The sequence below is a fragment of the Giraffa tippelskirchi genome, chromosome 4 (assembly GCF_054371585.1).
Source record: "Giraffa tippelskirchi isolate mGirTip1 chromosome 4, T2T-mGirTip1v1.2.pri, whole genome shotgun sequence".
Lineage (NCBI taxonomy): Eukaryota > Metazoa > Chordata > Mammalia > Artiodactyla > Giraffidae > Giraffa > Giraffa tippelskirchi.
The window spans coordinates 76988249-77014801 of NC_137278.1; the positions used below are offsets into that span (position 1 = coordinate 76988249).

The 26553-nt window shown below is 38.6% G+C and overlaps 1 protein-coding gene across 26 annotated transcripts in view; it reads right to left on the bottom strand.

Moving 5' to 3' along the window:
* MTA3 (metastasis associated 1 family member 3) overlaps positions 1-26553 on the bottom strand; it is a 240468-nt gene that overhangs the window by 55581 nt on the left and 158334 nt on the right. For 8 of the 26 annotated variants that reach the window (XR_014082484.1, XR_014082480.1, XR_014082490.1 and 5 more), the window contains 6 exons: positions 26107-26295; positions 12679-12753; positions 10918-10976; positions 5838-5959; positions 3003-3154; positions 1738-1960 (listed from right to left, as the gene is read on the bottom strand). Coding sequence is in view for 9 of the 26 variants with exons in the window: in XM_081591973.1 (XP_081448099.1) it covers positions 1738-1960; positions 3003-3154; positions 5838-5959; positions 10918-10976; positions 12679-12753; positions 26107-26295 (820 nt within the window). In the remaining 17 variants the exon portion in view is untranslated. Of the gene's footprint in view, positions 1-1625; positions 1961-3002; positions 3155-5837; positions 5963-10917; positions 10977-12678; positions 12754-26106; positions 26296-26553 lie in introns of those variants that run through there. The other 18 variants (XR_014082483.1, XR_014082479.1, XR_014082486.1 and 15 more) reach the window with 6 other exon arrangements.

Sequence of the window (26553 nt, forward strand, 5' to 3'; positions counted from 1 at the left end):
TTATTCTGAGAATCTGATTCTATAAACTTGATCAATGAAGCTAACTACAAAATAAAATATGCCCCTTGAATCTCATCACAACAAATGCCTCTGTTCTTTTATTATGATCATCATCATTAGGATAGCTATGTTTGTAGAAATACAATACAGGTAATTTAATCTTGACCCTTTTTAGTGGCACGGTCTTTCAACTGCAACAAATCAAAATGAGGTGACAGAAAAAAACATACTTCACTGAAGAATCATCAAAATAAAGACATTTGCAAATTAACTGAGAAATTAACAGAAGCTTAATAAGAAAAAGCTTCCTCAGAAATCAATTAAGTTGGTGATGGTTTCTTTTCCATTCATAGAAACAAAGATGATCCTGGAGCCTGGCCAATTTTAATGGAAGAATTTCATTCATATTCTTTCTCATAACATTTTTTATTCCTTATAGTTAAGAAATTATTTATAAAAATGTCTTTTAAATCAGCTAAGCAGTTTAGGTAGGTATAAATATTTTCTAGTTCCTTAAAATGTTAAGAAAATGATAATGTAAATCTATGAACTCAGAAACACTAGCATGAAAATAGCACGAAATGTCAGTATATATGCCTAAGTTCTCAAATATACAAGTCTCGTGTAGCTAGGTTTGCCCTCCATGGGACACAGAGATTACTTCCAATTTCTACTCCCTTTACAAAGTACTCTTTTAAAGCTTTTACCTGTATGTTTTAAAGCCTTTCAACTGTTCTGCCGAAAATTATCTTCAGGAACAAAAACCACTTTTCAATCATCACTTCTTTTACAGATACCTTCTTTAAATCAAAATGGATGCCTCATAATAAGAAATTTCTCACAATAAAGTATCTACAGAATTTCTTTAAGATTTTCCATCTATTAAGCCAGACAGCAAGTTTTCTTATCCCATAGGGGAAAAAAACTTGCATGGCTCTAACATGCTAACCAGGAATGTAACTAAAAGTAACAAGGCTAGAATCAGAGCTCACACACAAATTATGGACACGTTTAGGGGTACATGGTAATATGAGAAGAACCTGGAATTCATTGGAACATATGACATTTGTTCTAACAACAACAAACATAAACAAGACTGAATGTGCTGAAGATGTGAGTAATAAAATGATGTGTAATGTACTAATATATATTGTATATAATTATGAAATGGAAGTCAAACTAGACAAATAGAATGCTCAACCACAAATTCAGACACTAGCTTGTAAAAATTAAATGTTTTTCAGAAAATTCACCCAAAAGACTTTAAAATTCATTTATAGCTTGTTAAATCTTCTAATTTGTTATGAAACACTGAATTTCCAGAATATTATATAACTGTAAAGGGTTTGTGGGAAACCGAGACGTTTACAAAGATGTACGATTTCTCATTAGTGTAAATTGGCAAGCTTTATTCTACCTTAGGGGTAAAGGTACTTCCCCAATAAGAGCTTTTAGGCAACTCCATCACAAAACCCCACTGGGTAGGATCACCTCCCACCTATCTTTTGCAGAGCACTACTTTCTCACAAAGACTGCAGAAGTTTCAATGTTTCCTTTTCAGGTTGGCGTGATACAAATGGCAGCAGACAAAACAATGTTAAAAAAAAATAAACCAAATAAAAGGCTGCACACAAGAACTTATGTTTATTGCAAACAAAAATAAAAACAAAGAGAGAGGGAAGAGAGAAGATGGTCAGAAGCACAACATATAAGGTTAAGAATTTAAAAGCATCTTACATTCTGCCCTAATGGCAGCATAATTAATAGGAACAAACGGCCGTCTTGCTGCCTGCCGCAGCCGGAGGGTATTTTTGCAGACCTGCCGAGCAAATTTTGTGAAATATGTAGTGTGAAGGAAGAAAGCTTGACGGGTCTTCACTGCAGACTTTGGGCTCCCAGTGTTTCGGACTGGCATCCCCTGCATGGCCTGGCGAGACATATGACTTCTAACTCGTGGGTCCTGTAAATCAGACACCAACAAACGTGAAGACCAGAATGTGTCACATAGATACTGCTTGCACTCTGCTCAAAGAAAAGGGCAAGTTTTACGTCTTTCACTGAAGAATATATGACTTAATACAGGAGGAGAGAATTTTAAAGTGTGTACTTTGGAGTAGGAGGTGGGGACTAGAGAAGGAAACTGGGTGGAAGTGGGGTGTCTGTGATCCTATACTTTTTCCTCCTAAACTTACCTTAGCAACCCCAAATCATATTCACAACAGTGAAAAGTTGCCAGGAGTAATATTATTATTATTTTAATATTGAAGTGTGTGTTAGTTGCTCGGTTGTGTCCAACTCCTTGTGACCCCATGGACTAGCCCACCAGGCTCCTCTGGCCATGGAATGCTCCAGGCAAGAATATTGGAGTGGGTAGCCATTCCCTTCTCCAGGGGATCTTCCTGACCAGGAACTGAACCCAGGTCTCCTGCATTACAGTGGATTCTTTACCATCAGGGAAGTCCCAAATATTGAAGTGAGGGTCCTTAAATCTTGCTAGTTCTCAATAGGTAAATACCTATTATCTGCCATCTATGAGAATTTTACCAAATCATATTTAAACTGTTGTTCACCCCAAGATTGAGTCCATGCTTTCCTGTTTTACCTATGATAGCTCAGGAACAGGAAGAATGCTCAATTTGTATTTATTACTTTATGCAATTAAGCATATTTTCAACATGCTAAAGGTTGCAAACTATTTCCAAAAAAGCCATTAAAACCAATATTTAACTTGTAGGCTCTCTTCTCATGCTAACACCTCCCACACACATTGTTCTTCTTCTGTCTGAGTAATCTCTCAAGACCAATATTTTGAATACCTGAAAAAACTGGATTTGTCCCTGCCCCTCTCTCCACACCTACCCTAAACATTTCAGTACTATGCTTAGCTATAATAGCTTGTTTATTTTTAAGTTTTCCTATACTCTACTTCTGTTTGCGAGGAGTGATTCAGGTGCTGAAAAACACGGCATTTCTCAGCACTAAAAAGACCACTGTTTGTGTACCTCGGTAGCTGGGCTAGGAGGTAACTTCTCCTCTTCCGACTGGGTGGGCATCTTCAGGCCTCCGTATTTTTTCCAATAGAGCCAACAGGTTGCACATAACCTACACTGCATATTAGGTGGGCCCCAAGAATACCACTGATGAGACTGTGTAGCTAAAGACAGAGGAAAAAATAAGTAAAATAAGAACGTGATATAACTTGTAACAGCAATACATATACAGACAAATATTTCAAAAATAGTCCAAAGCCATCTTTAGTTTACAATCTCATTTTTCTTCTTCCAGTTTACCCAGCAAACAGGAATGTCTGATACATGCATGTATTTTTCAAGTCAGAATTCATTCAGCCATTTATTTCTCTATATATCAAATGCCTATGGCCCTTATTAAGTGCCCTCTATCACACATTATGCTGCTGAAGGAATTTTTGTTGGTTCATTACCAACATCCTCTATTGTGTACATTTCTGGAGATAAGTTATCAGGAAGGTATTAAACTAAATCCTGGTTTCCAAATCTATGGTTCAGAAACTAGCTCAGGGTTCAGGTGCTTAGAGGGACTCACACAGATAAAGGTAGAAGTTTGGACAGAAATAGGTTATCTGTTTTTCATTCCTTTATTTTAATCAATAGATAAAACAATTATTTCACTTTTTCTCTCTTTAGAAACAGAATCCATTTCAAGACTGTAAGTCCCTATCAAGTGAGCATGTGCAGCAGAGATCATAGCACACTTAAGGCCTGAGAGCTCAGCTGATTTATTCCTGGGCCGAACACTACAGACCTGTGTTGTTTTGCTCTGAAGTTTAAATTACTGCCATATAACAATTTAAGTATTCCCACAATGGATCTGAAGTTTAAGACAGAAAACACTGATGGTGTAGTTAACGAGGTACATAAAAGTTACTGTAATTCTCTAAGTTTGCCTAGGAATATTTTGCCCTTGACCTGCAACATTGCCTTCATCAGGTTAACATGTTCAAACAGCACATCAGGGTATCAACTAACACTTCAGAAGACAACGTCAAAACGGGAAGATATAGTGATCACTATAGTCATGCTACTTCTTATGAACCCCATCATGTGTTATTATGGGGGGACTCCTGGCAAACAGTAACCTAAAAACGTTCCCTCTTGTAATTTAAAAACCAAATAGTCAAATAAGTCAAGTCTTAAAACACAAATTTTAAGAATCCTAAATATTAGGCATGGACTTATTTTGGATTCTGAATATAAAATTTCACTTGTATTTAAATATGTATTTTTATCCAAATTAATCATGACATGTCATTTTAATATGTCAACAAATGCCTTTCTCTTTACACAATTAACTCAAATTCAATTAAAGACTGACAAGTAGAAAACATCAAATTCTTTCTATAAAGATAAATTTGATATGTATATTATATTAAAATATAATTTATAATAGATAATTTAATACATGGACCTCAAAGATTATAAAATTAAAACTGCTTTTTTGTCATGCACATGTAAAAATGGTGGAATAATTATTTAAAGGGATATGTGAGACTACATATAAGATGAAAGGGGTGTGTAATGCAAAAACAAGACACATTAAGCCACTAGCATTTCTTTAGGAGTCTTTCTACTTTCATTTAAATATAAATGAGGTTCAAAATCTAAGATTTTCCCCAATGCAAAAACAGCTATGCAATCCATGTAAAATTTTGACCAAAAGAATCTAATTTTCCACAAAGTGTTTCCCCTTGCGCTCTCATGGTACAGAAAATGGTTAGGCATGTGCTATTTCTATGAAGACAGCAATCTGTCCGGCTCACACCTTCCTTGGTTGTAGGAAAGATAATTACATGATTTGGCTTTAAAAGCCTTTTCTAATGCTGGAGCCTGGTATGGAGCAGAGTCAAAAATGTCCCTCATCCCTGTGTCCTCAGTGCAGTGGGCTAACTCCCTTCCCAGGGAGCTGCTGAGAGACAAAAACTGGGCACCAAGTAGATTTTTTTTAGTCAACACTGGTGTCCTTCCCTCTTCCACACCAGGCTGCTCTGACTAGAAGGACATATGGATGATTGTGTCACCAAAGCCCTGTTTAAGAGACTATATTGTTGTTTGAGGTTTTAAAGAAATATAAAAAATGTATTTGGGACCTCCATAGCAGTCCAGTGGTTAAGACTCAGCATTACTACTGCAGAGGACATGGCTTCAACCCCTGGTCAGGGAACTAAGATTCCACATGCAGAGAGGTGCAGCCAAAAAAAAAAAAACAACAGAGAAAAAGTATCGACTACCTAACAGTTAACCTCACCAACTCAATTTAACATCCAAGGCAAATATAATGCTGCCGGCATCAGGTAGTTTTTTTAAATAAGGATAAATACTGATAAATACACTGAGGCCCTGAGACCAAGGTTATCATAAAACAGCATCTCCCAAGCCAGTGCTCTAAGGGAACTGGTCTGAGGACTATAAATAGCAGTTTCTAGCAGTAAGTCCGTCCTACAAAGTTATGTGGAGCCTTTAATTTGTCAAAATATACTGAGAAACACCAAAAGATATACTGGTATATTTCACGGGACCATGGTTTCCACAAAGCTAGTAATGGCTCTGAATGCAGCTTAGCACGCACTGCTGTGGATTACTCAACAAACCCAGGACACCACAGAAGCAAATCAAAGGAACCTAACACCTAAATTGAGCGTCCAAGCAGAAGACAAGGATGGGCATCTATTCACTCTGAGGCTACGTTATCCTGCTCTCCATGAAGAGCTGACTCCCACACCTCCCACCGGATACTGCCAGCACAGTCCCTGGATGGGTAGAGGGTGGCATGGGGAAGAAGCCCTGCTGGAGAAAACGCACCGTAGCAGCTCTCACAGGCTCGCCCAAGGAGAGGGTTTTGCGGCTGGAATGTGGTTCCCACGGCTCCATTCACAGCACCAGGTTTGCCATTGCTGGTGGATATTTGGTTGGGATTTGGTTTGCTGCTTGAAATATGAAATATAAAGTGAAGTGATAAAAATGACGTGTGTAACAAGGCAAAAGGCTCTACATTTCATTACTGATTTATCTTAACCACACATAAACATTTGAATGTTTGGTAAAGAAGAAATAAAAGTAAGGTGTTTAAATGAACCCAAACCATTTATCTTTCACGGAGAAGGCAATGGCATCCCACTCCAGTACTCTTGCCTGGAAAATCCCATGGATGGAGGAGCCTGGTGGGCTGCAGTCCATGGGGTCGCTACGAGTCGGACACGACTGAGCAACTTCGCTTTCCCTTTTCCCTTTCATGCACTGGAGAGGGAAATGGCAACCCACTCCAGTGTTCTTGCCTGGAGAATCCTAGGGACGGCGGAGCCTGGTGAGCTGCCGTCCACGGGGTCGCACAGAGTCGGACACGACTGAGGCGACTTAGCAGTAGCAGCATTTACCTTTACAAACCAAGGCTATGTAAAAACCAATCTTGTAAGCGTGACACTCACAAAATAAGTAGAGTCATATCTCTTCCTCACCCAGACACAAATTCCTTAGGATACTGTCTGAAATTTTGGAAGATGCAAGTTATTAAATTTTATTATTTATCATGACAAAATAATTTCTGGATTAAATAACTTAAGCAGTGTGCTGTGTTTAGGGAAAACCACCGCCCATTCCTGCTGCTAGAGTGACAGCTGCTGACCCTATGCATTAGCTTTCAAGGGAACTGCACAAAAGCTGCATGTCAACAGTGACACCGTGGATATCAGCTGGGCTTATCGGGAGAGGTAAAAGCATTGCAGGAGACTGACCACTCATCATTTCTATTATGCTTGAACTTTTATGAAGATGATTACAGAGCACTTGAAATTAGAAAAATCAATAAATGTATCCAAGGCATTTCTTTTTAAGAGGAAAAAGGTAGTATCTATCAGATTTCCAGAGGCCATAATTCCTCAGAATCATGTAGCCTGGACTGTCTTGGTATTTACTGTGCCAGCACAGCTCACTTTTCCCATCTGGGGTAGCCTAACTGCCCTGCTTAACAGTCACGCCCAAGAACACTGTACACTTAGGTGTACACAGTATGTCCTCAAGTACACTCTTAATTCATCTAACATATATTTATTCAGGGTCCAGTAAAGAAAAGTGCTGACATCAAGGAACTTTCATTCTAGAGAAGTGTTCATATCTATATGCCGGGCAGAAAATAAACAAAATAAATTAGTAAATTATTTGTTAGTAATCAATGCTGAATGACTATATGTAGACCATACATATTCCTATGGCCAGTGAAGTAAAGAGAGTTCACAACTATTAAGAAAGACATTTGAAGTTTCAGCAGAGAGTAGACTCATGACTTTCCTTTTTGCTCTTTCTCATTTCCACACTTACATTTACCAGTGAAAGCCTAATATGTAAGCTTGACCTGATGACAAATTAAGATTTCTTTCTGCCAGTGATGCTGTAACTCTTAGGTGACACCCTATCACCACCCTCCAGAAGAAACCATCTAACCTCTGTGTGCACTGAAAGCCCTATTCTATAAACAGGGCTATTATTTACACTTATCTGTGCCAGCAATGTATTCTGAAGACAAATTGGTTTTAAAAACACATTTTAAACCAGACAAAAAGTATTTCTCTTCTTACAGTTTACAGTTGGAAACATACAAAATTAAAAGCGGTGATTCAGAATGACTAAGATTTCCAAGGGTATGTAAAAATCTACTATACATAGACAGAAATGATACCCCTTTAAGTCAAATGGTTGATAATGTCAATTTCAGAAGATTTTCTCCAAATATGAAAATATCTGACATTTAACACAGGGCCAAATATATATGTGTTAAAAGAGAGCTAATACAAATTTACAGTTGAGCAGCCTGAAAAAAGCAAGAGAGTAAACACAACTTCAGTTGTTCAAATGAATCTAGAAAGTTATGTGGCTGAATAAACCACTGACGTTAATTATAATAATCACAAAAGGAAAATGAGTATGCAAATGTGGAATACAGACAGGTGAACCACCACACATATGCTTTTCAAAACCAAGAACCTATAGATTAATTCTCAGGGGACAAATGGTTGATGTTAATATGACGATTTTAATAAAGTTTTAAAAGCTGCATTATATGAAGCTGCCCTTCCTTTAGCTAATGCCCAAATCCTGCCTCCCCTCCTCTGTGCTCCAGACTCCAGCCCTTCTGCCCTCTTGAGAACTTTGTACACTTGATTCTCTTTCCTGGACCCAAATTTACCATGGAAACATATCTCTCCTATTAAAAAAAAAAACTCCATTACTCTATCCAGACTCAACCCTCAACACCAGGAATTTGCCTTTTCAGCCAATTTTCTTGAGAGCTGTCAATCTTCACTCTCACCAACCACCTCCATGTTGCTACGTTCCCTGGCTATTTTTCATTAGCATTTGACACTGTTAACTTCTTTCCCTCCCTGAAAGACACTCCTCTCTCGGGCTGTGTGATAATGCACTCACCTGGCTATTCTTTTTTCAGCTATCATACTCTATTTGATATAGAAATACTAGATTTCCTCAAGTTTGGTCCAAGGCTTTAATTTCATATTACTCTAAGAAATCTGTAGTTTCAAGAACAATATTATATGCAGATGAAGCTCAAATTTGGACCTCTAGCCCAGAACTTTCTTCTGAGTTTAAGAACAATATATCTGACAACATACTCAACACCTCTTTTTGAAGAAAGAAAACTCAAAATGACCCAACCTGGTTCTCTGCTGCAGCTTCTCATCATGGTGAACAGCACAGCAATCCACCTAATTAAACTAGCCAGAAATCTCGGATTCAACATCTCCCCTCTACCCCTCCATACAAGTCAATCACCTCCAAGTAGCATGCACTATCCAGGCCACAGGTCTAGGTCAAGTTGTTATCATCTTTCTTCTCCAAGAACTTCATAATTGGTGTCCTTACAGCCACTCCCCTGACTCCCCAAACCATTTTCCAAAATACAGCCAGTCATCTTAAAGCCCATACAAATCTGATCATGACACTTCCTGGTTTCAAATCCAATTCCAGTGTTCATCAGAGGGCTAACCCCTGGCCCCTGCCCACCATACTGGCCTCTCATGGCTCACCACTCTCTTCATATCAGCCACACTGCCTTTCTCTCTGCTCCTTAACTATGTTCTGCCCCTTCCCATCTCATGAGTCCATCAGCCTAGAAAGCCCCCATCACCCAGTTACTCCCTTGCCTAGAGTTCACTCAAACTCACCTCCACAAGGAATCTTCCCTGACAGCATCACCTGAGTGTGGTCCCCAAGATAAACTCTCACACAAGCTCTTCTTCTGAATCACAGTACTCATCACACTGGGTGACTAGCTGTTTGGCCTCTGTCTCCCCCACACTAGAATGCAGGCTCCAGAAGACCACCTGTCTTCTTAACTGATCTACCTCTAGTACTGAACAGAGTGCTTCGCATATAGGAGACTCTCAGGTTCAAACAAATAGGAGTAAAAAATCATTCTCAGTCCTGTGTTTAGGACTCAGTGCTTTCACCACTGTGCGTGTGGACTCATGTTCAATCTCTGGTGTGTGACAAGCCATGTGGTATAGTCAAAAAACCAACTTAATCTACAATCTGTTTTAAAATAATATTTCAGAGTTAATTGGGAAATTGTTCAAAGAACTCAGATTCTTATCCAACTCAACAATACAGATTCATAACTTCTATTTACATACATGATTTCCAGAACATGGCTGTTCTGTAAACACTTTATTTACAAAAACTGGTGGCAGGTGAGATTTGACCCACAGACTAGTCTTCGACTTAGATTAAGACTCCAAAGTCAATGCAAAACCGAACAGAAACAATTATCTGTGGTATTTGGTGAATACTAGTTACTTTTCCTTTAATGTGACAGCACTGCAAAGTATAGGAATGTTGGTATGCTTGCTTTTGAAAATCTAAGACACATGAAACACAACACTGTTTTCTTTGGGGAGTTGTTCTTCTATAGATTAGTCAAATAAAACATATAATTTTCTAAAATATTAGAAACCACTCTGCAGAAAGGACATTATAGTTCTGAATAAAAATTACGGGCCTTATAAATTACACGTTATCTACCTTGAGATAAAAGACTAATAAGAAATATAACAATTCATTGTCTATGAGGCCTCTTGTGTATTAAAATATGTATTAATGTATTGAAATTCAGTAAAGAAAAGGCTAGGTATACAATAACTGTTCTGAACTCAAAGAGTGAAAAGGTTTGAATCAGTACATAGAATTTTGTAGTGAATTTCATTTTAATCCCCAAAGAACCTAGGATAGCACTAAACTGTCAAACTTATGACCTCAAAAAAAAAAAAAAAAAAAAAAAGATAATTCATTTAAAATGTAGCAAATGAAAACTGGCATTCACTTTAATATACAATAATTCCTAAACCCAGAGGATAATGATAGAATGCTAGGCATCTGAAACAATCAAGACCTATTCATTATTTATCCAATATTTACAAAGTTTGGTTCTAATTACGTTCCCTAACACTTTCCCCAAACAAACAATGTAAAATCCTCCATAAAATAAAAACATACCTCAAAAGGGTAATGCACATTACCCAAATAAAATACACTATACAATACAGAAGTCTCAAAAATTGCTAGCTTTCTGAAACACATTTGCTTCAAATAATATTTTCAGAGGTTAGTTTTCTAATACTTTCCTTGAAGCTTTGATGGCATTTTTGCTCTGGTCCTTTTGTTAGTCAACCTGGGGTTTCCCCCACTAGCCATTTTTCTTTCTAAAATAAAATCACCGCAGTGGCATTATAATGGAAAGCAAATTGTGCTTTGTAGTGGAAGAAAGTAAGATACACAAAGAAATTCAAATCTGGCTAAAGATGACAAAAATGTAAATATTTTGTTTTGGATAGAATTAATACCATGGCAAATATTTTATAAGATTTCCATTACTTACTAAGTTGGGATATACACTTGTTTCAGTTTACTCTCAGCTTCTGCTGCCTTTAGACGTTTCTAATTGAAAAGATAGATGAAATATTTTACACACAATGTCAAAATAATTATTACCACTTCATCTGTCTTAAAAAATTCACAAGAAAATAAAGCAATGAGCAACTCCATTTCCCATTCCTCCAAGAGCAGATAAATCAAACTTACAAGTAATCATTTTTACTTTTCCATTTAGTTTCTATTTTATTTCTTTTTTGCCTTTCTGGAAGGGATAAAAAACAAACAATGATCTTTGCTTTTAGAAAATTACTCAGAGATGATTAGTTTCCAAAGGCTATGCAAAAGAAAGAGACAGTACTAAGTCCAATTAAATACGCATTTACCCTCAAATCTTGGGAGATAAGCAGTAAACTTTAAAGCTTGATTGAACTCATGTCAGATTTTTAGGAACCAATTAGGAGCCAAATTCAGGGAAAGGCATGGTGAAAAGATTATATAATCAAAGCCAGAGACTGAACAATACAACAGTAAATGCAAATAGAGAAAGAAAATAATGTATGTTGGATATTCAAAATTACGACAAATCAGAATACAAGGGAAGCGTCCATTTTCTCAATGAGAAGGAAATAAAAAAATTTAAGGAGACAGCTTAAAACTTTTAAACAAGGAGTTGAAATTTTTGGAAATAATTTAATTCGAACACGTTTCAATCATCCTTGATGCCATCATTGCCACTATCTCTAGAAACTCTTTCCATTTTGAATAACACAGATTTCCAGAGCTCATGATCTTCACATCTACCTAAGTAGATCCTGGGGGTGGGGTGGGGGGTGGGGGGCGTGCATGCAAACTTTATTTGGAAAGTCAACAACAGATGAGAAGACGGCAGACAAATGTTCTAAAGAACCATCTTACTTGGTTTTGGATGCTAGTTTGAAATAAGCACTTTCTGAATTATATATGATGACGACACTGGACATTTTTCAACAAGCCATGGGTATCTATCCACTATTCACGACCTCAACAACTCACTAGGGTAATTTTTTTAGTGATCCTTTAAACTGTATTTTTATAGCATCTAACACTTGCCACTGGGTGATCATATACTTAGGGGAAAAAATGCCTGTTAAATCTATTTGCCCCTCTGTCTCTACCAGTTCTGACATGTATCTAGAAGAATATAATATACTAGATCACCTGAGGAAAATATACCTTTCTTCCAAAAGTAGTAATTGAGAGAATTACCTCAATTTGGGACATTTGGGGAAGATTTAAAAAATAAGTTAATCTCTGCTTTTAGAGATAATTTTTGGGGAAAAGTTCTGTATTTATGTACAGTAAACTTTAAATAGTAAAGACATTAAACTAGTAAAGACTAACTACTACACTTAAGGTCAAACACTTGGGGTTATAATCACACAAATGTCCAGGAGCCTTCAGAAGAACTTTCATACATCTGCAGTCATTTCCGTCAACTATACTGACAAAGAGATGAAGCACCAGGCACATGCAAGGAAAATAATGCCTCTCTGGTGGATCTTTCCCTGCTATCTTTTCAAAATATTTATCATAATGGAATCAGAAGTGAAGAAAATATTGAGACTAAAATCTTAAAATGATATGCTAAAGATATGAAATTACATAGTTTATAGTGGCCTAGAAAAGATAAAGCAAACAATACAAATTTAAAACTATATTGCTAAGAATTAATGTGTAAATAGTTCATTTTAATGCAACTATATTGGTAGCAACATGAAAAAATTACCTGCTGCACATATCTGTCAGTAGTTTTCCACATGTAATAATATTCAATGATGCTAGTCAATGATTTCCAAGGGAGCTGAAAAAATATGTAACATGATAATGAAAACAAGCTACTGTAGGAATCATTTTCCTTTAAAACCACTTCTTAAAAAATAATGAGGCAATAACCTACATGGGAAATGCATTCTAGTAGAAATGTTTGAGAAAACTGAAATTAATTCTGAACAAAGAGCCCCCAAACAAGTTCTATTCAGCTAGAGATGATGACACAACACATTTCTCAGCCCCCATTTTGTTTAAAATTATAAACCTTATGACTGATAACATTTCATGACTTATTCAGTTTTTCTCGGGCTATGGGTAGGGTTGAAGTATAATTTTTAGAAATAGTATTTTGGAGTCTGGCCTGAGTTCTTTAACTTCCAAAGATGACATCCACAGCTAGGAGTCATTGGTCTGTAGCGTAGTACTTCTCATCTTTTCAAAAACTGCTCTACTTGAATCTATTTTGTTGTAAACAAAATGAAAACCTAAGTCTCCGAAAAAGAGCACAGCCAAGTGTGGTACATATCAGAAAAGTAGGAAGCTTGTCTGCTATCTTCCATAATTATTCAAAAATGGCCAAATGAGCTTCTACTTATGAGACCCAAGATGGAAGAAACTATTTAGTATGTCCCTCTGTAAAGGGAGATCTGTTATTCATTCAAGAAGCCAATCAGGGCACTTCAAACAGAATGATAACATTCAATTGTTAGCTGTTGAGGCAGATTTACTGATGGGTGAGTCAGCACCCTCTGACTCTCATCGAGCTTGCCCTAATGTACCACTGGCTTTAAACAGTTCTTCCCAGACTCCAGTGCAGCTAGGGGTCTGTTTGTGACCTACATGAACGCCATTCATGACATTTCTATCACCTCCATATTTAACTCACATGTTTGGCCTGAAGAGAAAAATAAATGGAGTTTAGAAAAATGAAATTATTTTTAAGTTTAATTGGGTGGTGCCTTCAACAAATGTGGTCTCCTTACATGAACAGATTGGCACAGCTGGCATTTCAATTGCAGTTAAAGCAAATATAATTTTCTCCAATTTAACACAAAGCAATCTAATGGAGCTGAAAGGGTCTGAGGGGCAGTGTTAAGGAGCTGACTACAGCAAAACCCTAGGCATAGTCTCCTAGGGTTTTAAGCAAAGCAAGACTTCTTATCTCCTAATTATTCTTTTGGGAAACAGCCCCTGGCATGCAGTTTATCTGGTAGCCTGAAAAAAGAAAACCAAGTGACCATGTAACCCAAGCTTCCTCATGAGCCAGATTTTATCTAAGTCATAAAGTCCTAATCAGCTTTGCTCAGCACCACCACACTCTCATCAAGAAGTGTAGGTCATGTCCGTGTCTACTCCTGATGGAGTATCATCTCTCCCTCAACCCTCACTCTGGCTTCATGGGAGTTCCCTACGATATGCCAACTGAAGAGGAAAAAATCCAAATGCAACAGATGGCTCCGCATGATGCCAGCACCAACTGGAATTAGACTCTGTAGCATTTCAGCCCCAGGCAGGAGTGACTGAAGCACAGTGAAGAGGGGAGACCCTTGTGGAGGGCAGATCATTAGAGTGGACATCTGATGTTGTACTTTGAATTGCAAGAGAGATGACCAGAGGTACTAATCTACATCCACCTGTGGACAATGGTCATTTCTTTGACACAATGATCAGGGACTTGAAAGGAATCAGATTAGAGGACTAGCTGCGATGAGGCTTAGAAAAGAGATCTGTGGGACAGACACCTGGAGGGGGTCTGGCTGTGAGGATATTTGAGCCCCTGTGCTCACAAAGGTCCTCTGCACAGGAGGTTTCTCATTCATCTGCTGGCCAAGATGATCCCCTCTATGGCTGCTAGCCAGCCTCTTTCCCTAGACCCCCAGTGACTGCTCAAAGGACACAAACAAAATAGACACACACGTGGAAGCCACCCCAGGGACCTCTCTTACCGATTCTGATATGATTCCTCCAAGTGTCTAACCTGCAAGGAACAAAGTACACAGGGCCTCCAGCATGGCACCATTCCTGGCAACATGTCAGCTAGATTAGACTCTCAGCATCCTAGAATAGCAGTTATCTGTTCTTATTGAATGGACAATTATTCTAGATATGATTTCCCTTTTTTGCCTGAAATGCATTGGCTAGCAATACCATACACAGACTTATGAATGACTTATTTCCACAGAACACTGCCTTTAATCTGGGACTCAGAACCTGCAGGAGTGGTTTGGGTCACCCCACCAGACTAGATGAACTCCGATCATCTAAGATATTGTGTTGACCTTTCTTTCAAATAGCAGAGGGCGTGGGCAGCACCCAAATCTAGGTCTCTAGTCTTCCCAGAGATTTTATGAGAACTTAATATCCTATATGCCTTTTGGCTTAAATCAGATTTAGTGAATTGTGTACTTAGCAACTAAGAAACCTAATATAACCAAAATATCTATCTTTTCTTCTAAACTAGGTGAGGTTGAATTTCCCTTACTTATAATCAAAAGTACTCTGATATAAAACTCGGTCAGGGGAGGTGGAGGTGGAGGTGTTCTATTTTGAATGTCACCTAAGGCATCAGAAAGCGTTTCACAAAGGGAGAAAGGAAGACTAGAGAAACATCTATATTTCACTCCTTGCTCAGCGTAATTATTTTCCTTCTGCACCGACTTCCCTTTCTATTTTTATATAAGGTCTGTTGGTTGTGGTGTGTTTTTACCTTTATAATTTAATGCAGAAGTTACAAATTATCAAGACAGGGCTGTGGCTAAAACCAGAAGAGGAATAAACATCAGAGATGGATTCTGTGACATTAAAGTTAAGCCTCCTCATTTAAGGAAACAGTACCATATTTTCTAGTGATTCAGGGATAACTGGTGTTGTTTGGTCGCTGAGTTGTGTTTGACTCTTTTGTGACCCCATTGGACTGTAGCCAGCATCTGTGCTGACCTTTCTTTCAAACAGCAGAGGACATGGGCAGCATCCAAACCTAGGTCTCTAGTCTTCCCAGAGATTTCATGAGAACTTAATATTCTATATGCCTTTCAGCTTAAATTAGATGTAGTGAATTGTGTACTTAGCAACTAAGAATCCTAATATAACCAAAATACCTATCTTTTATTCCAAACTAGGTGAGGTTGAGTTTCCCTCACTTATAATCAATATACTAATGCATATATATGGAATTTGAAAGATGGTAACGATAACCCTATATGCAAGACAGAAAGAGACACAGATGCATAGAACAGTCTTACGGACTCTGTGGGAGAAGGTGAGGGTGAGACGATCTGAGAGAATAGCACTGAAACATGTATATTATCATATGTGAAACAGATTTCCAGTCCATGTTTGATGCATGAGACACTTGTGCTCAGGGCTGGTGCACTGGGATGACCCAGAGGGATGAGATAGGGAGGGAGGTGGGAGGGGGGTTCAGGATGGGGAACACATGTAAACCCATGGCTGATTCATGTCAATGTATGGCAAAACCACTACAATATTGTAAAGTAACTAGCCTCCAACTAAAATAAATAAATTAATTTAAAAAAAAAGTACTCTAATACAAAACTCGGTAAAAAGTAGTGTTCTAAGAATAGAGCCGAGATACATGGCACTTACTGAGAGTCAGGGTGGAAGAGAATCAAGCAAGATGGGTGGGCAGAGGCAGCAGACATGATAGGGGGCTGGGGGTTTCCTGCTGGAGGGTCGCCACTGTGGGGTCAGGTAGTGCTGTGGGCTTCAGAAGTCCTGGCTGTGAAGCATCGAAACATGCATCCCTGGCCCTTCTGGAGGTCTGTTAGCTTTCTGACACCCTTTAATAAATTTCTTCCTCTTCAAACTGGCTCACTCAAATGGATTCTATTGTCTCTAATTATGACTTGCTCGGTATCCTTTCCAACTTCCTGCTAGTTCACTTTCTCATGCTACCAAGGCTAGAAATCCAAACATGGTATTTCTAAGACTCCCCTGTGATTCATATCTGCCAGTCAGATGTATATGTAAAAGACAAGTTCAGAAAGTAAATTAAGCAGGCACAGTATGGATGGTGCATAGCAAGAGGGATCCATCTTGCTGCAGCAAAAGTAGGAGGCACAGAATTGTTCTAGACCCCACGAGTCTGCCAGAGGTTTCCTGATCTCAAGATCGTGGCTACAGCAGTGTGACCCTGGCTCAGACATTAACCCAGCAGCTTCTCAATTCCCATAGTGGGCAGAGGTAAAAGCTAACTTGGGGATCATTTCTGTGGGATTATTCTGAGATCCAGCTTGAGCTTACTTCTCCAACCCTATCAGTGATTTTAAGTATCTAATTTCTAAAATTAAACCCCATTCAGTTTAAAACAGCTCTTATAATTTTGTTATTTGCAACTGAAGTTTAAATGATACAATAGGCAGGAAATACCCTTCAATGAAAAAGAGTTTCTATGGCAAAGGACTCCATTGTATGAAGGGGGATGGACTTTGCTATTTTGCACTTAAGATTTTTCAGGTTCCTCTGCATATTTCTGGAGAAGGCAATGGCAACCCACTCCAGTCCTCATGCCTGGAAAATCCCACGGACGGAGGAGCCTGGTGGGCTGCAGTCCATGGGGTCGCTAGGAGTCGGACACGACTGAGCGACTTCACTTTCACTTTTCACTTTCATGCCTTGGAGAAGGAAATGGCAACCCACTCCAGTACTCTTGCCTGGAGAATCCCAGGGACGGGGGAGCCTGGTGGGCGGCCGTCTCTGGGGTCGCACAGAGTCGGACACGACTGAAGCGACTTAGCAGCAGCTGCATATTTCAGGTCCTGTTTAGGATGTAGAAATCCACAAGAGAATGTCATCCCCACTCTAAAGATGAGGGGAAAAGCAAAAATTTTTTTTCAAAACCATACCAACTCTTTAGTCCATCAGAGAGCTAAGATTACAAGACAATCAACTGAAGTAAGTTAAATTCCCAAGCCACTGTGAAGAGAGATAGGACTCATTAAATGTTTTTACTTTGGCAGAGCATAAAAGAAACAAGTGATGAACAAAAATAAAGGTAAGAACAACAAAAAACTTACCAAATTATTAAAGGTCAATAAAGGGCTAGAACAACCATTTAGCATCTATGGAAGAGGAATTCAAACACACTTGCCACAGCTCTCCATGAGGTGTTCATGAGAAAGAGCTGAGCCAGAGTAGGAAACCTGAGAAACCCCCACTGGTGGTGGAAACTTGAATCACACAAAGAATCGAGGAGGGTCAGAAGTGGTGAATTCTTAAAAAATAAGTAACAATGAGTAAATAAGTATTGGGGGGATTCATCTCTTTTAAACAAATCACTGATTGCCTAAAGCAAGAAACAGTAATAATTCACTGTGGAACTTAGAACATGGAATAAAATGTATGACAACAAAAGCACAAGAATGGGAAAGAGGAACTGGAAGTGTACTGTTTCATGGTTCTTACAATCTATGTAATCTAAGTAGTATAAACTGTGGTACATTAAAGATATATATTGTAAACCACTAAACAAAAGTTTAATTAGTAAGCCACTAGTAGAGAGAAAATGGGAGTCATAAAAAAATTATTAAAAAAAGGAAAAGAACAATGGGACAAATGGAACTCACATTAAAATGATAGATTTAAACGGTTAATTATATTATTAACAATTATATTAAAGGCAAGTGGTCTAAACACTTGAAGTAAAAGGCAGAGATTGTTAGATTGGTTGAGAAAAAAAAAAGATTCAACTTATTATGTGTACAAAAAGCCCACTTTGGACATAAACAAAAGTAAAAAGGATGGAAACAAAATATATCATGTAAACAATAAAGCTGGAATGGTCATATTAATAGGAGAAAAATCAGGTTTTGCCACAAGGAATATTATCCCAGGGATAAAGAAGCATAATGTAAACAGTAAAAGGTCGATTCATCACGAGAACATAACAATCCTAAATGTGTATGTGCGTAACAACAGAGAGTCAACATATTTAAAGCAAAAACTAATACAATTCATGTCAATTCATGGCAAAAACTACTACAATATTGTAAAGAATTTAGCCTCCAATGAAAATAAATAAATTAATTTTTAAAAAAAAATAAAATTAGAAAAATCTACAACTCTATCTACAATAGACTTTTAATACTACTCTCAAAAAGTAATAGAGCTCTCCAGAAGACTTGAACAACACTATTAATAAGCCTGACCCAAGTAACATTTATAGAATATTATACCTAACAGCAAAATACCTGTTCTTTTCAAGAGCACATGGTGCAGTCTCCATATACTACATACGACAAACAAACCATATACTAAGGCAGAGTTAATCAAATCTTCAAAAGGTAACGTCTGTGTGTGTGTTTAACAAAGTATGCTTTCAGAAAACAACAGAATTAAACTGGAATTCATAACCAAAAATATATATGGGGAAAAATACCCTACAAGTATGTGGAACTTACTTCTAAATAACCCATGGATCAAAAAGGAAACCATAAGGGAAAATGAAGAAATGAAACTGAACATACAATTTATCAAACTTCCTAAGATGAAGCTAAATATAACAGTGCACAGAGGGAATTGACACAGCCCCTTTTCTCCAGCAGATATTCAGCAGAAAGAACTGGAACAGGGCAAGACAGCTGCCCACGGGTGGTGGTGTAGGTGTGCACAATGGTGATCTGCTGCCACTGGCCAAGATAGCCCCTTGCTTCCCAGATCCTTCACTCATACAAAGCAAAGCATCTGCCACTGGAGATGGACTAGAAACTGTCCCACCCCCTAATCCCAGGCAACATGTAGTGGCCAGTGGAGGGGGAATGGAAATTTGCTCACATCCAAGAACCCCTGCTAACAAAAGCCTGCACAAGGTAGACACTGGTTGCCACAAGGGAGCTAGGGAAAGAGCAGAACTTCTGTGGGAGCACCACCGCTGAAGCACGGGCACAGGACTGGGCGGGAACGGGACAACGAAGAAACCCCAAGCCCATGGACCACCACCACCACTCTACCACAGGGGGAAGGGCAAAAAGGCAGAGAAAGGCTCTACAGTGCAAGGCCTGCCAAGGATGCGACAGGCACACCGAAAAATAAAAAAACTCTCTGCTTTCCAGGCCCCACATTACTAAGTTGCCTCAGTCGTGTCCAACTCTTTATGACCCTCTGGACTGTAGCCCACCAGACTCCTCAGTCCCCGGGATTCTCCAGGCAAGAGTACTGGCGTGGGTTGCCATTTCTTTCTCCAGGGCATCCTCCTGACCCAGGGATCAAACCCAGGTCTCTTATGTCTCCTGCACTGGCAGGCGGGTTCTTTACCACTAGTGCCACCTGGGAAGCCCAGGCCCCACATTAAGCACAGGTAAGTCTTTGAAGTCTGTGGATGTTCAGTTCACCCCCATTCACCCTTCCAGTGAGGGAGGGACCTAACCCTCAAAACAGTGGAAGGTGGCCAGACATACAATCGTGACACCAGAGACAAATGAGATTGACAGCAGTTACTTAGACTCACAGCCCACGGGAAGAGGACACTGTACAAGATGAAGGGGAGCAACCGGGAATGGAAAGTCCAGCAGGGGCTGTGGAATGCGGTGCCATGTAACAACAGGGTGGGATATGCCTGGTTCTGGAAGAAGGTTCCCACAGAAGGATCTGATTGGCTTGTGTCAATAATTCTGCCTGCTGGCAGGGAAATGAAACCCATTAGGTTGAAGGCTGGGGGTGGGGTGCTGGGTGCATTAGCCATATGGGGTGCATGAGCCATATGTCCCTCACCCTTTCCTGCTGGGTGAGGGACCTATCTGGCAAGAAAGGGGAAATTCAGTTAAGCTTTTGGGGTCCTCTGGGGTTCAAAGACGGTACATGAAATATTAGGCCTTGCAGTACAGTGGTACACTGAAGGCAGCCAAATAGTAAGGAAATCCAAACCTCGTCAATAAGAGACTATATTAATATACTAAAGGATCTGGTTGTAAAGATAGACAATACACATGAATAGATGGGGAATTTATACAGAGACAAAAAACATAAAAATAAAATGTGAATGTTAGGAATATATGGTACCGTATGTGAAGAATTCCTTTAACAAGTTTTTCGGTATACTGTACATAGCCAAGAAAAGAATTAGTGTACTAGAAGACAGATCAATACAAACTATACAAACTAACACAGAGACAGCAAAGCTCAGCTCTAGGAAACTCAGTGAACTACAAGGACAGTAAGTATACAGAAAAGCCTACCAGGGCACACTGCAGCAGCAAAACCTGCTACGAAGCCAAAGTGAAGAGACAGTCTTTAGCACAAGGAAAAAGAAACATTTACATACATAGGAACTTTTCATCAGATGCTATGTAAGCCAGATAAAGAGATATCTTCAGAATACATAAAGAGAAAAAAAAATTTTTTTAATGAATTCTATAAAGAGTGAAATATCTTTTCAAAAGGGACAGCAAAGTTTTTCAAACAAAGCGGAAGTCAATTCTCAGTCAAACCTGAATTCACTGTTAGCCAAAAGTATATTACTAATAAATGATTACATTAGAAGAAAAGTTTCAAAGTAATGATCTAAGCTCCAACCTTACCAAAAAAAAAAAAAAACAAACTAGGAAAACACAAAGAACATAAGCCCAGAGCAACCTGAAGGAAAGAAATAATAAACAGAAAAGCAGAAATCAATGGAACAGAAACAGAAAAATCAATCAAATAAAAAACTGGTTCTTTGTAAAGATCAATAAAATTGATAACCTCCCTGGCCAAACTAAAGATGAAACAAGAAGAGCTAAATTACCAGTATCAGCAATGTGAGAGGGGACATCATTATAAATTCATCCCACAGAACTTAAAAGTATAATAAAATTATGAACAACTTTATGACAACAAACTAGACAAAATGGACAGGGAGAGAGAGATGCTGGCAAGAGAGAGGAGGATGTACCAGTCTTGGTACAATAATTAGACAGTCATCAACAAATGAAACTTGCCCTGGGAGAATACAAGAGTCAAATAAGAACCTCCAACAACACACTGTAGCTAAAAGTGGAGAATAACTGCACAGAAAGGATCACTGAGGAGAGGACTTCAGCTCAGACACCTGGAAATGGCTAAGAACAACGAAGGGTGGAGGACGTCAGCGTAAGCCACAAGGCGGATACCACTGCGGCCACCAGCAGCCTGCTCTGCAGAGAAGACTGATAGTCCTGGTCACTGAGGACTCAGCAGCCCCTCAGCAGTATGGAATAAGGGCAGCTTGCACCCTAGAGGATTCTATAGTGTTTGCTGGAGTGAACCTCAGCAGCCTCCTCTGCAGAGAAAACTGGCAGCTTCTGCCACCAAAGTAATAACCAAGAGCCACTGCTGCTGCTGGCCTCCTAGAGAAGGAGACGTTATTGCACCCCTCCCAGGAGACATGCACACCCCAGACCCCTGGCTCCTCCACATGAGCTCACATCCCATGCACCAGATCACATGCTTCAGTCACTTTGTGAGCACACACACTCCACCCCCAGCTCCAGTGATCCAAGCATGCTCCCACCTCAGGCACCATTGCCACCACGGAGGCATTCCAAAGCCAGACTTTTAGCACCAAGAGGGAACCCCTTGCCCATGACATGCACTGTGGGAGAAAGAGAGATCGGGAGGTCCCCAACAGCCCTCTCTGCTGCTGCAGACACCTTCACCCTCGGCTGCTGCAATCTTTACTGACACTGACACCTGCAGTCTTCTGACTTCAGCTCACGGGGCTGAATGTGTGCTACACTAATGGGCCTTCCCAGGAGCTGGAACTAATACACACCACTCACCTGGTACCTTTGCACCCACTGCACACTAAAACTAGTCTGTAAAGTCTGTTGTATCTGCTCAACCAAATGCACAGACATTAACACTATGGCAACCCACTCCAGTATTCTTGCCTGGAGAATCCCAGGGACGGGGGAGCCTGGTGGGCTGCCGTCTATGGGGTCGCACAGAGTCGGACACGACTGAAGCAACTTAGCAGCAGCAGCAGCATGAGAAACATGAACACTTAAAGTAACATGACACCCCCAAAGGAACAGTAATTTTCTAAGAAACTAACCCCAAAGAAATAGAGATCTAGGATTCCCTGACCAAGAATTTAGAAGAACTGTTTTAAAGAAGTTGAGTGAGCTGTAAGAAAAACACCGATAGAAAATTCAATAAAATTAGGAAAACAATGTACAAACAAAACAAGAAGTTCAACAGAAAGAAATCATTTGAGAAAAGCCAAACAAATTCTAAAGCTGAAGAATACAATGAATTAAATGAAAAATACAATGATGATCATCAACAACAGACTTGATCAAGCAGAAAAATCTGTGAACTCAAAGACAGGTCATTAGAAATTATCCAGTCAGAGGAGGAAAAGATAAAAAAAAAAAATTAATGAAAAGAAATTTATTCCAATTAGCAGAAAAAGAAGATCACAGCAGAAATAAATGAAGAAAAAACAAAGAAACAACAGAAAATATCTATAAACTAACAGCTGGTTTTTTGGAAAAAAATAATACTAATAATAAAATAGACAAAATCTACAAACCAGTGGCTAGACTAAGAAAAAACAAAGAGAAGATTGAAATAAACAGAATCAGAAGTGAAACACATTACAAATGACATCACAGAAACATAAAAGGATCCTAAGCGACTGCTATGAACAATAACACGTCACCAAATTGTATAATCTAGGAAAAAATGAATAAATTCCTAGAAATATACAACCTAGCCAGACTGAATCATGAAGAAATAGAAAATGTGAACAGAAGACTGCAAGTAATCAAAAATCTTCCAACAAAGAAAAGCCCAGAACCAGATGACTTCACCAAACATTTAAAGAAGAATTCATGCCAACACATCTCCACATCCCTACCAGCATCTGTCATTTCTCATTTAAAAAAAATAATAGCTAACAGATATAAGGCAACATCTCGTTGTGGTTTGGGTTGGTACTGCCCTGATGATTAGTGATGTTGAACACCTTTTCACATACTTGCTTTTCACCAATGAGGATGGTAGCTGGAGGCTTGTTGTATATGGCCTTTAAGTTTATATATTTCAAGTATAGGGTGGTAGAGGGGAGAGATAATAAGTTAACGACACTCAAGATGGGATTAATAACTGCAAACTATTATATACAGAATGGATAAACAAGGTTCTATTGTATAGCACAGGCAATTATATTCAAAATATTCTGTGATAAACCATAAAGGAAAAGAATATTTTTAAATTGTGTGTGTGTGTATATATATATATATAACAGAAAGTAAAATTGTAAATCAACTATATTTCAACAACAAAAAAAAGTAAGGCAAAGGCTACAATGATTAAAAACAAACACCCAAAGCTAAGAAAAACTATTCAAAACTACACTAAACAAAAACCCTTTGAACAGTTAGGCTTCTGATGGTCTATCTTCTTTAAGGTTTTTGACATGCTCAGTTGCTTAGTCATATCAAACTTTTTTGAGACCCCATGGACCGTTGCCCTCTGGCTCTTCTGTCCATAGGATTTTCCTCGCCAAGAATACTGGAGTGTGTTGCCATGCCCTCCTCTGGGGAATCTTCCTGACCCAGGGATCAAACCCACATCTCTTGCATTGCAACAGGTTCTTCACCACTGAGTCAGCCGGGAAACCCACTGTTTTTGACACTGGTGGCTAATTCCAATCTCCAAAATACAACAATCCTAATGTGGACTGACTCATTGACAAGCATTCTAACTACCTTCAGAAAAACTAATATATATAATGCGACAAATTTACAAGAATTTTATTAGGTCGTGAAGGTAGCAAAAACCCATCTAACAGCATTATTGCTGTTATATTCATTTTCACACCATTATTTTACCTCCTATGAATGCCAGCTTCTATGTCCAAGTGTATTTCATTAAGCTGCTGTTGAGCGTTATTTCCTAGTCCTGTATTAAGTGCCCAGGAGGACTGTCTACACGTTTCACACCTCAGTGTATACCTGTCAATCTGCTATTCTCTCCTTTTACGTATCAGGGGTCCAGCTGAAATGCCAGTTAACTCCCTGAAGAGACTCCTGAGTTGACTGGCACAACCAATAGTTTCCTTCCCACCACTTCCACAATACTTGTCCTTACAGCTGAAAGAAATGATTACACTATTATTTTACCTGGGGGCTTATCTTTCAATCTGTTGATCACAACTACAAATCATTCTCTGAGGTAAGGTCCACATTACATTTCTGATGCATGCCTAGTGTGTTGCAGGTACTCAACAAACGTTTGTTGAATTGAACTGAGTTCAGAATGATTACCAGGACAGAAAATGAGCATGCCACACTCAAATGCAAGGAAACACAGCTTCACTTTGGTGCTTCTCATCTTCTACTCCTTCATGAGATCGGCAGACTTTGTTCTTTAGGGGGTTTTGTTTTTGCGGTTTCTATTTAGTGGTGTAGTTACTCTATATTACATTAGTAACACTGCATTGCTGTGTTATTCTGGCCATCTGAAGCTAAATGCCACCAGTGCATTTTAAATTCCCAGCTGCACACTCTATAAATTGAAACCATGACATACAACAATCTGGGTGTGAGTGAAGTTTTGCCAAGACAAATGCCAGTGACACTAACAGCTTTAATTATCATGTTTGGGATTTAATATATCAACTCATATTGATAAGTAAAATTTTCCTTCAGAATAATTTTAAAAAGATGCAACAACATAAAAGGCAGGATACTGACTCACATTATATACTTCATTGTCTATTTTAAAGAGGCTGTTTTCATAATTTTAAAAAAATGACTTCTATAGAAAGCTATTTATGAACTTCACAAATAGAAATTTTCCCATTTCAAAGAGACTGTAAGCTTAATTAAAAACAGCAATTCCATAAGACAAAGCAAGTACACAATAGTAGACACAATTACCTAATATTTAAAATGCAAGTAAGATCATGTACATTATCAGGAAGAGTCAAGACTGAAAACCCAAAAGCAAATCCTCCTGCTTTGCTTGGTATTGGTTGTTTCTGTATTAGAGGTCTGTATCAAATTCAGGCTCAATGATTAGTAAGATAACCAGAAAAATACCGAAGGTCTAAAGGAGAAAAACAAGCTTAAAAAGCAGAGATCAGAAGTATGTAGTGCAAGTGGTTAGAAAAGCTGTGCATAAATTAAACCTGGAACTCAGAGCGAGGTGAAGAGGATGAATTCATGCTGCCAAGGTTTGTAACAAGAATCTGGGGCTTCCTGACCCTGGGTCTTACTTACAATTACTTCTCAGGACAAATGTCAATTTCTCTCTCCACAATACTGACCTGCATATCCATATTGAGCAGACAAAAATGACTAAGTCACAGGCTTGCTAATGAATAGTTTAAGGTTTACCAAATTTTTAAGAGATAAAATATTCCCACTCCAATATTTTACTTAATTCACAATTTTCTACTTACAAAGTCTTGACGTATGTCATTGAAGTCTTTGCCATATTTTTCCAGTGCCTCTTCAAATAAACTAGCTTCAGAGGCTGACCATTCTTCCATTTCATCTCTGCATAAAACAGGTCCCCCAAGTGGTACTAAGACACTAATTGCGCTGCTCAAATCATAGCCGTGCCTATACAATGTATCCATAGCATGAAACTAAAAAAATAAAGAAAATGGAGAGAAGAGATTAGCCAGAAAGGCAAATTTTCTAGATTATTTAAGAACAGAAATATTAAAATGCATGATGCACTTAACTAACAACAATATACTTAGTATTTTTTAAGTAACATAATTAAGAAAATTTAAACAACAGATTGTTCAATTATTAAAGACATCACATACTGCTTTTAAGAAAATGATGATTTGTACGTTTTAAGATATGTATTTAAAAAAAAAAAAGTATTCACTTCTTAG